This window comes from Nesoenas mayeri (assembly GCF_963082525.1).
Source record: "Nesoenas mayeri genome assembly, chromosome: 1".
Classification (NCBI taxonomy): Eukaryota; Metazoa; Chordata; class Aves; order Columbiformes; family Columbidae; genus Nesoenas; species Nesoenas mayeri.
In genome coordinates, this window is record NC_137541.1 from 157902648 (window position 1) to 157914586 (window position 11939).

Below are 11939 nucleotides of genomic sequence, written 5' to 3' on the forward strand. Positions count from 1 at the left end.
CAGACCTCACAGGGATGCAGCTTCAGGACACATCAGTTCAACACGCTAATCAAACAGTCCTACTTTGCCTCCCACACTCTGAATGAAAAACCAAGATAGGGAATCAGCAGGACTCTCCCTTTCAGAGGCAGCTTGCAGGTACACCAAATCAGTTTTATCAAACTATACGACATTCAAATAGCTATTCTCCCTTCCCTACACCAAACAGCTGTTTTCATATGGACAACAGGGGAGAAAAAGTATTGCCGCTGCAACAAAGAAAGTGTTTGTTACTCCCAAGTCATCAGTTAATTTAGGGAAGGAAATAGGTGTAAAAGGAAAGGAAGGAACACCACAAAATCCCAACAAAAACTGCTATGGACAGACTAGGGTACTCATTGTTTGCTCTCCCGCTCTAAACAGATCACCTTTGACCAAATTTACATCTTCAAAGCCAGGGCTGAGCCAACATCACATGATCAGTTTAAATATATTACCATGTGATAAGAACATACAGAAATTTAGTGATAAAACTCTCCAGGTAAGAGCTGCAGCAAGTTTATATGGTATATTCAGCCAGAACCACTGAGGAATGCATATCACTGCCTACTATACAGGTACACCCACAACCCCATTTAAAAGACAAATCTTAAACATTTTAAGCAAGCTCAATTATCAGAGGTACAAATACTGTAAGAACAGCACAGAAGATAGCAATTTGTTTGGAGAGCTTTTTTAGCTGAAGACCTGGTCTGAAACCCAGTGAAAAAAATGAAAAGTTTCCAATGTGCTCACACAAATCATTCCCATATCCAAATTTCAGCATTCTAAGTACCTGAAGCTTTTTAGACATACAGACTTCATGGGAAAATTTTAAAAAGCTCCCAAATACTTTGCATTGAAAAGCTTTGAGTTTTAACTCAAATACTTCATTGTCTTAGTTTGAGTTGTTTTATTAATCAAGTCTGGTCACAGTGCAAGACAAGACTCTCAGTATCAAGATGTTAATATTTGACATTCTTTTTAACTTTCTAATTCTACAGTAAAGACACTAACAGGAAGAGACTGAGCTCTTGCTCCTGCTGTTAAAGTATCAAGTCTAGCAAATAAAAACAAGACATGCTGCTTTAAAATAACATTTAGCATCTAAACATAAATATCTTAAGTTTATAATATGTCCCCTATCCATCTACTGCTTATGAATATCTTAAGGGCAGGTGTCAAGAGAATGAGGACAAGACTCAGTGGTACCCAACAACAGGATAAGGGGCAACAAGCACAGACTAAAACATAGGAGGTTCCATCTGAATGAGGCAAAACATTATTTTGAAGGTGCCAGAGCACTGAACAGGCTGCCCAGATATGTTGTGGAGTCTCCTTCTCCAGAGACATTCAAAACCTGCCTGGACATGATCCTGTGCAACTTGTTTTAGGTGAACTTGCTTTAGCAAGGGATTTGGACTAGATTATCTCCAGAGCTTCCTTCCAACCCCATCTATTCTGCAATTCCATTTTTAATGTCACTTCCACTAATTAGCTGAAAAAGGTCTGATATGAAAGTCTCATCATTACAAAGACAGTGGAAGTGGCAGTGAAGGGAAAAATTAGAAAAGAGCTTAAAATATCTGTAGTAGCCACTAGTTGGAATGACATAGCTCCTAGTTAAGAGAAACCAAATACCTAATTATATTGTCCAAACATAACTCCGCCTTTAGAAAAGGAAGGCAGCCTTGATTAAGCAAGGACTTTAAGAATACAGATTTCTTCAGAAGACTACTTTTTAAGCCACAGTTCTAGATACATTGTTTTTCCCCTGTTCTCCAATACTATTTCACTAATGGTTAATTGCTTCCACACTGGTATATAAGGACAAGCCTATTAGCCCTGAATTGTCAGCATTCTTACCCTTCAGTACTAGCATATCTTCAGGACATTTTTCCAAGTGTGTTACTTCAGAGGCTGTGCCAAGACAATCTCCCACAAGAAAAGCTTTTCTTGGCTAGTAAGTGTAAATTGAGATTGCTACTGCACAAGTCCCAAGATGAGGATTTATTATTCTCTGCAGGCCTTAAAGGCCCATCTTTATCCAAACTCTAAAGTTCTCACCCCCATGTCAGACCATCTTACTGCTGCCACTATTGCATTTTTTTTTTTTTTACTATGAAAGGTTTTTGGCTAGTCTAGCTTTCAGATGTTTTAACAGACCTATACCTCCCACATCATGCTAAGTATTAATAGTCATTTAATAATTATAATATGTTCAGGCCACTATGTAACTTTCCCAAACTCACAATCACATGTCCAACCTTTTAAGGTATGCACCTGAAATAGTATCTAATCTTGACAAGTATGCTGCAAAAGCAACTTCCCTTTTGGTTTAAAAAAAGGAAGAAAAACGTGCTATTAAACCAGTGACTGTACAAGGTTATACTAGGAGAACTACTACCATTAGTATCAGCACAGGGAAAAGGATAGTTTTAAAAGCCAAATGTCAGTGGTACAGTAAAACGTTAAGAGAAAATATACACCATACTACATACCTTTTCGTTTGGATCATACAAAGATGAATAGAGTTTACGTGAAGTTATAAGGCACCATCTTGCACACTGCATTTCACACTGCAGAAGAAAGAGAGAGTTAAACATTTTCTTCCTGCTACAGTACTCCTCTAAGATAAAAACAGTTTATATACTGACATCTTGAGGAAACTCTTCTGTATCCTTCCATTCCCCCACACAGTGGATGAAAGCTTAAAAGATCTGCCCTCCCTGAAGCACACAACCAACAAACTAACAGAACAATTCAGAAGCTCTAGATACTAACTCATTAGCTGACGTACAAATGATTTTTAGTAAACCCTTCACTGTAACATCTTTCCTTCTTGTTCCAAGCAACATCTACCAAAAAGAACAGCATGTGTGTGTCCATACACACTGGGGATAGAGAGAGGCCTTAACTCCTAGGAAGCTGTTGGGCATAAAGCAGGTAACAGACTGGGCCAGTGCAGAAAGCAAACAGAACAGATTTTAGATGCTAATTTGGCTACCCTAGTCTTCCCCATCACAACTCCTGACAGTAGTCTGGGGAAAAGAACCATTTTACTCCAAAGGCTTCTGCTCTGAACCAACTTGTACAAAGACTTAGCTCCTATAGTTCAACAATTTTGCATGATATGTCAGGAAAGGAAGCATACATATGCCATTTCAAAGAGAACATAACAGATGATACAGCAAATTTGCAAGTTTCAAGTAGATCCACACAGGTACTTCAAGCAAGTCATTTCACAACATAATGGCAGTTACAGCTAACAACCAAAAAAATCAGATAAATGATCCCACAACAAAACTGTATCAATACCAATAAAGATAACTTGGGAGAAATTACACTTGCTCACCCAGTTAAAATCAAAAAGACCATAAAATGCTTCCATACTGAATATCACCTAGTAGGAGGCACAAAACAGCAATGACTGGCAACTGCCAGAATTCAGAACCCATCAATTCTATCTGAAAGATTTTGTTTCAAAAGTTGCAGAACGTTAAGTAAGAATTTTAGTACCAAGTAAAGGCTCTCCCATGAGGAAAGACTGAAAATGATAGAAGACTGACTACACAAGAAAGGACACCAAAAGGACATATGTTCATATGAAGAGGTTCAACAGATAATTGAAAAGTTGATAAAAAGTTGATTAAAAAAAACAGTTTACTGCTGTTGTAGAAGAAGCAGCTGAATTATCTTAAGTTTACTGTAAACTCACACTGACTCTGAAGTATCAGCACATCAGTAACTGGAATGAGAAGCTCCCTATGCAACCCTCTCACCTGATGTAGTTTGAAGATGCTTTTCATATTGCATCATAAAAAGCAGAAACCAGCCCAGGACTGAAAAGGGCATTGCATTTGTAATGCAGCCAATATTACAACATTATAAAGGAAAAAATCTATTTCAATACAAGTCCTGTAATACAGAATTAAAGGAAGCCTTGGAGCACACTACCTCATACGAGCTCAGACCAAGCTTCCTAAGTTGAAAGTTGCCACAGCTTCACAGACCATTTAGATGCCGATCACCGGTGGCAGACATAGCACAGAGTCCCAGGGAATCCAGATAAACTTAATTATTCTGTAACAATTCAGATAAGTTTAATTATTCTGGAACTAAAAACATCAATGGAAAGCAACTGTTCCACAACCTTCTTCCACACACTGGGTTCTCTCCCACTCAGTTTTTTTGGTTTGGTGCTTGGTTTTCTTTCATTTTTTTTTCACTCGCTGTCCAAAAATAAAACCCAGAATAACCTGAAATGCTAATTATTTGGTGTGCTAGACTCAAAACCACTGGAGGTTTTTTTTTCAGGAGTGTATGGTTATTTATCTAAGGATGAGACAGTATAAACTGTTTCAGGCATTAAAGAGGGAAGATACAGTTAAGGACCAAATTCTGCCAGTTGATCATTATCCCAAGTCTACAGCAGGACTGTTAACATCTTCAGTGACTATATATCACTAGATCCTGTGAGGAGCAAGGACAGCTATAGCAGAAGCAACAGAGTATACTCTCCTGCTCCAGAGTACACTCAGTTAAGTAGGTTGAGCCCCTCTCAAGCACTACTGACAGAAGTGCTTGTGGGACCACATATAAGTCTGAAGGAGGTCATAAAGGACACACAAAAAAATCTCCACCAAGTTAATATTATTCATTGAAGAAAGTAGTTGCTAAGGGTCAGTGGGGCTAATCTAAATACTTGTAGTTAGCTGGGGGGCAGAGCCCAGAGAGCAGGGCAAGTGACAAAAAACTTCTGAACTTTCTTGTAAACATGTTTTATACAAATCTAGTTTGCGATGTGTATGAGAAGCCAGAAAAGTTATGCCACAGGTGGAAACTGGAAGGAAAGGCTATGATGGTAAAATTAGTTAGCATTAAGTTTCAGAATCTTAGCCATGTGCTGTCCTGAAAAAGGCACTGTTCCAACTGTTTATACAGAAAAAGTTACTGAGCAATTAAAAACTGGAAAAGCATTAAACCACACTCAGCTCTTTTTACACTACAGAATTGGACAGATTTCACATAAAAATCTTGTAATAGCCTAACCTAATTATGCAGCTATGTTTAAAAACTTAACTACGTCCTCACACACACACTAGAATCACTTACAGAACCAGGTTCAGCCCTGAATTGAATACATATGGGTAATTTCCTAAAACAAATCAGGCATATTGCTCAACTCAGATGTTAAATTCCAACTCTAATTTCAAAGTTTTGGAAAGAAAGACTTGTGTGGTTTTGTATGTATCTGTACCAATATTCACTAAGGTTTAAGAGCTTACTCCAAGAAGTCTCTTTAGTGGTCTGCTCCCAGACCCTATGATCAATTGATTAAGTACTTAAAAAAAATAAACAATGGCCACAATGGAACACTGCTAAATTGCCATCTCCAAATGAACAGCTACTCAAGTGTCCTACCCTGGGCTCCCAAGCTCCTGCTTTATGCAGGTTCATTAAAAGCTATACCAACACCTCTCCAAAGAACTCTCAAACCACCAACCCAGACAAGCAAATCTAACCCTCAAGCTAGATTCTGAATTGGCAGCTCTCCCAAAACCACACACGCTCTAGGTATTACACCTTACATTATAATGTTCTCACAGCAGAGCCCAACAGAGCTCAGCTTGACCTAGTGACTTTTTCATATCTTGCACAAACTAGGAAAGGGCAGTAGAGTCATCAGGTATAACCTAGTTTTGTCATGACTTGTTACTTCAATTTGATAAAGCTTTTGACTCTCGAAAGCCCAAGAACACAACACAGACTATTCATTCATGAGAGTTCAACTCTGGACTTCCCAGTCTGGCTCCCAGTTTCCCACCTCTACTGAATCCTTAAAAAAGTAGCGTTAGTAGTGTATTTTGGAAAAGCATCCTGCTTTATCTATTAATTGCTCAATAGCCAAACTTAGGTCAAACCTGCATAGCTATAATAGCTAGAAAGTCTCAGTGTTGAAAAGGAGATGCAGCATTTCAGATTTCAGGCAGGAAAAGCATCATATACCAACATTTGCTTTAATAAGTCCAATAAGGGAAGGAATATATATTTTAGGATTACTAGAAAATACAGTAAGCAATGCCCAATTGTAATAGCTAGAGTAGCATACTTATTTTCACTAGCCATAAATTCTACCTCTTTGCCTTCCATTAGCAATCCTAAGATTTTTACCCCTACACTTTCAGAGATTTAAGTTTAAAACACCGTGAGAATAACCCCTCTATATTTGCAGTGTTTCCCAATAGCTCTAAACATTCCCAAGTAATTGTGTACATGAAGAAAATGTAATTTTTTTCCATATTTTAATTACAGAGGAACTTCAAGTATCTGCAAGAATTTTAATCTATAAGGCTGAAAATGTAGCTTATCAATACAAGATCATAAAAATCTTGTAAACAGAAAAGTAAACAATGCTTGTTTTTTTTTTCCCTCCTATAATTAAGCACTTTCAATTCCTTTGTATTGTCTCAGAGAGTGCTGAACAGCCAAGCACTTGTCACTGTAAGCAGATATTCCAAAAGCCAACTGCAAACAAAGATGTAGTACAAACTCAGTAAGGTACACTGCACTATACATAACAGTTCTTTCACTCTTACCAGGTTCTCCAACCTGGTAAGGTTTTTGCCAACACAGCACACAAACTACAAGCAAGGAAACACCCATCTACCCAAGGCTATTTTCCTAAAACTATATCATTCCAACGAACAAGTACTTTCTCCCTTGTGCCAGTCCCAAAAGTTCATATAGTCACATAGCGAAACAGACTACGAAATACATCCAGCTGAAAAGATACTCACAAGGAATGGGAAAAAATGTGTTCTCAGTCACATTTCAGTCCAGCTTATCCACTTAGATACGCAAGCAGCAGTGCTGGCACAAGCTGGAGGGAGACAGAAGCTCAGAAGGAATGGCCCATGATCAAGACCCAGCAGCTGCAGAAAGTTGGAACAGTTTCTCATAGCAGCAGCTTAAACAGCTCCAGCAAGGCCAATGCCTGTGAAACAGACCCCAGCACTGTAACAATCATGCAGGAACCACCAAGGCAAGTTTGGGGCAAGCAAAGTAACCAGAAAATTAAAACAAACAGTGCTTCAGAACATGCCTGACATTTTTACTCTGTATAAACTTTAATAATCCCAACTTTTTCATCCAGAACTAAGATTTGCCCATAGCAGATGGCACAGCACCCTTTGCCTACAGAATCCAAACACCTGCTCCTGGTAGCAAGGAGAAAACCAGAAGTCTCTACCTGCGGTATGCTTTAAGACCACCTGTCAGTACTAAAATCTGTAGTTTACATACTAGAAACAAACACTGAACTCCAGACGTTTAGGTCTACATCCATCTCCTCAGATTGGAGACCATTTTAACTCCTTTCCTTAACACTAGATGATACCAATTTTGCTGCCTCATTAGCCTAATGCTTCTGTGCACAAACAAGAGGAAAAACATTTCCCTGGAATAACAGCATGCTAAAAATAAACCCACATAAGAGAGCAAGGAGCTCCCTCCATACAAATAACATCCTCGACTTCAAAATAGTGGGTGCACAGGTAACATCTTCTTAGGGCAGAGATGGCAGAGAAAAAGTTCTCTATAAGATGATCCTCTTTTCTCCAGGGGAACTTGCAGACTTCCACAGATATTTTCTTTTTCGGGGGGAAAATAAATAAATACTTCCTATGGCAAGCAATTAAAAGCATCTTGCACTCCTTTTCTCATATACAACTGTCATTCAACTGTTAAACAACACTGTGCAACAATGCTGCTTCTTATTCTAAATCTCCTTTATTTTAACAAAATCTGTAGAAGTAATAGAGAAGAAAACACAGCAACTGCCTCAGTGAAGCTACCCCATAGTTTAAGGAATAAGGCTTTCTAAAAGTTTAAAGTCTTCACCAAAAACATGAGTTCAGTTCCACAATGAGTTTATCGCATCTTCATTGAAAGTAAGAAGAATTAAAAAAACACGCTAAAGCTTTACATGACAGCTGAAAGATCCATAAGCACCTGGGGTAAAGGGAGGAAGGAAAGAGATAACACAGTTCCACAGAGCAGTAGCCTTTTCCTTTGAGCCAAGATTTTATTCTTAAAAATAGTACAAAAACCACACTGCATCCCTGACTTTTGAGAAGATCCGGTTTAACAGAAGGTGAAAACAGAAGCAAGCACAGAGTTAAGCTAAAAAATAAATAAATGAAATAATAAAAAACACCAAAACCACACTCCCGGCAACACGCAGCCGGGATACATCGAGGAACAGACTCGGGGATGCCGCAAGCCCTGGGCACCCGAACCCAAGACTCGGCTCTCACAGCTGTCACGACCCCCGAAGCACCGCCCAGCCGCCTCCCCGCCGCCCACCGGCACCAGCCCCCGGGGAACCGAAGCAGCAGCACCCCCGACCCCACCGCTCCCCAGCCGGCAACCTGTCAGTGCCGCAACACCCCGACCGGTCACACACGCCCCCAGACAGCCCCTCACCCAGCCTGGGGGGCACCCAGCGATAGCCCCAATCATTCACACTGCGACACCCGCTCCCCTAGCCCTCCTCAGGGGAGACGTCAGCCCAGCCGGCCCCACACGCAGGGATCAGCACCCGCTCGGCGACCCCGCCCGGAGCCCCTCACAGCGGAGGGGAACGCCCCACGACCCCCTACACACAGGCACCCTCAGCCGCCCCGGAGAGCAGCCCCGCACCCCAGCGCCGAGCACCACGCACGGAACAGGAGGAAGCCACGCTCCCAGCCGCCCCAGTGCGGCCGCTCACCCTCATCAGCGCCCGGAGCCCCCGTGGGCCGCCCGCAGCCCCCCAGCACAGCGCCGCCGCCATGTTCGGCCGCCGCTGCTCGGCCACCCTTTCACCCTTTCGCGGCGGAGGGCCGGGCCGCCTGCAGCCAATCAGAGCGGCCGCCGCGGCCGCCTGGGAGCGAGCGGGGCCACGTGCCCGGGGAGGGGGCGGGGCGGGTCTCGGGCAGGCGGCCGCCCGCCAGTGCGCGGGCAGCGGAGTGTGCGCTGCGGCGTGTTCTCGGGTGCGCGCCTGCGGGCCCACGGCTGGGGCTGCGCCTGTGCCCGCCCTTGGGTGCCTTCAGCGGGGTCTGCACTTGTGCGTGCCTCTCGGGGCGTGGAGCCGGCAGTGCACCTGCGCGCACCTCTGGCAGCGTGGCCCGAGGGATCGCGCTTGGGCTCATCTCCTGCTGCACGCAACAGGGTTTGCGCTTGTGCGTGCTTCTAGAGCTGTGGCTCGGCAGCTGCGCCTGGGTACGTCGCTTGATGTTAGCTGCTTTCCCTACGTGCTCCTCTGTTAGTCCCCCTCACTACAAAACAGACATTGAGGTGCTGGAGAGAGTTCAGAGAAGGGACACGAAACTGGTGAAGGGTCTGGAGCACAAGTCTGATGAGGAGCGGCTGAGGGAACTGGAGCTGTTCAGCCTGGAGAAAAGGAGGCTGAGGGGAGACCTTATCGCTGTCTGCAACTACCTGAAAGGAGGTTGTAGCTTGGAGGGGGTTGGTCTCCCAAGTAACAAGCAGTAGGACAAGAGGAAACAGCCTCAAGTTGCACCAGTGGGAGGTTTAGATTGTGTATTTGGAAAAAGTTATTCACTGAAAGGCTTGTTGGGCGTTGGAACAGGCTGCCCAGGGAAGTGGTGGAGTCACCATCTCTGGATGCATTTAAAAGACGTGTAGATGAGGTACTTAGGGACATGGTTTAGTGCCAGAGTTGGGTTATGGTTGGATTCAATGATCTTGAGGGTCTCTTCCAACCAAAATCATCCTATGATTCTGTTCCTCATGTGTGTCTTTGGGCTTGCATTTGTGCCTGCAGAAGGGCATGTGCCTTGGGGGTTGCACGCTTTTGTAGGTCTCAAACTGTTTTGTGTACATGCATCTCTCCTGTGCGTTAAGCTGCATTTGTGTGCATAGCTGATTTTGTAAGTGCAGGCTTGTGTGTGGAACTTGGGTCTGTCTGTGGGTGACGGTATAAGGGCATACACACATACAGGGCTATCTGCATCTGTGCAGCTGCAAAGAGTTACAGCAGCACAAGCATATCAGTGAAAATAGAAGATTCGTCCACACTCTGGGTTGCCCTGGTGATGAAGGTGAAAAGCATAACTGCCAGCAGAGCCCAGTCCAAGCCCTTGCACTATGAAAGGCAAGTGAGGCTGGCATGAGGAGCGACAGGAGAGGGATGCCATTAATCCTCTGATCATCTGTGTGAACTACTTACTGCTTGGTTTTCTGGCACATGGTGCTCTGAGTCAGCCTCTTCTGAAATGACCTGTGCAGCTGGGCGCCAGTTGTCTGTTGCAGGTATCCTGTATCTCAGCTGGTGCAGGTGACAGACTTGTGCCAATCCCCAAGTAAATTGTCACTCATCCTTACAAATGCTTTGAGAGTTTTACTGTGGGGAAGGTGCATAAGAAGCATCACTGTTACCATCTTGGATTTCTGTTGCAAAACAACAGAGGTATAAAGCTGCCCGCAACACTGGAGTATAAAACTTACATGATCCAAGATGTTCAAATCACTGTTCACAAGGCAAAGGAACAACAGGTTTTTTTCTTTAATATGCATTATTAAAACAGTGGTGACGTCAGAAAGGAGGGTAAACCTGAGCCTTCTCTTTATTCTCCCTACAGTAGCAGAGCAAGACTACTGTTTCTGAAGCTGGAAGACAATTATTCTTAAGCTAAGGAAGGGAGTATGTCACAGGCAGTTTGCAAGACATGCTTTACCACAAGATCCAAACAGGGCTAGAAGACAGCAAAAAAAACTACATCCATAGGGAATATGTATATGGGCAATATACATAGTCATATTAACAATAAATCCCTCAGACTTTAGACACAGGGTAGATCCTCAAGCAGGGTAAGAGGACATTTCCTGTACAGTCAGATGATTGTGTGACTGCCTTAACCATTGTTAGAGAGGTTTTAGAGACTACATCACTCCCTCAGCTCATACATTACATCATACATTACATTACATTTTTATCCCATACTTTTATAGTTCTCAGTAAACAGGTCCTATACTAGGACCAATACTGTTTAATATCTTCCTCAATGAGATCGACAGTGGGATTGAGCGCACCCTCAGCAAGTTGATACCCAGCTGAGTGGTGTGGTTGACACATCTGAAGGACAGGATGCCATCCAGAGTGTCCTGGACAAGCTCAAGAAGTGGGCCCATGTGAATTTCATGAGGTTCAACAAGGCCAAGTGCAAGGTCCTGCACAGGGGTTGGGGCAGCCCCCCATGTCAATACAGGCTGGGGGATGAAGTGATTCGGAGCAGCTCTGCAGAGAGGACTTGGGGGTACTGGTGGATGAAAGACTGGACATGAGCCAGCAATGTGCGCTTGCAGCCCAGAAGGCCAATTGTATCCTGGGCTGCATCAAAAGGAACGTAGCCAGCAGGTCGAGTGAGGTGATTCTGCCCCTCTGCTCCACTCTGGTGAGACCCCACCTGGAGTCCTGTGTCCAGCTCTGGAGCCCTCAGCACAGGAAAGACATGGACCTGTTGGAGAGGGGCCAGAGGAGGCCACCAAGATGCCAAGAGGAGGCCATCAAAGATGATCAGAGGGCTGGAACAGCACTGCTGTGAGGACAGGCTGGGAGAGTTGGGGTTGTTCAGCCTGGAGAAGAGAAGGCTCCTGGGAGACCTTATTGCAGCCTTTCAGGATTTAAAAGAGTCCTGTAAGAAAGATCAGGACAGACATATGGCCTGTAGCAATAGGACAAGGGGGTTTAGACTAAGAGAGGGTAGATTCAGACTAGCTATAGGGAAGAGGTTTTCTACAATGGTGAAACACTGGCACAGGTTGCCCAGAGAGGTGGTAGACGTTCCATCCTTGGAAACATTCAAGACCAGGCTGGATGGGGCTCTGAGCAACCTAATCTAGTTGAAGATGTCCCT

At 43.6% G+C, this 11939-nt stretch overlaps 1 protein-coding gene across 1 annotated transcript in view; it reads right to left on the minus strand.

Annotated features, from left to right (window-relative positions):
• The window catches only part of PCCA (propionyl-CoA carboxylase subunit alpha), a 285773-nt gene extending 276899 nt beyond the window's left edge, over nucleotides 1–8874 (minus strand). The window contains exons 1-2 of the mRNA XM_080356435.1: nucleotides 8792–8874; nucleotides 2520–2597 (exon numbers count right to left, since the gene is read on the minus strand). Coding sequence (XP_080212561.1) covers nucleotides 2520–2597; nucleotides 8792–8854 — 141 coding nt within the window. The 5' untranslated portion in view covers nucleotides 8855–8874. The remainder of the gene's footprint in view (nucleotides 1–2519; nucleotides 2598–8791) is intronic.
• Nucleotides 8875–11939: the final 3065 nt, after the last annotated feature.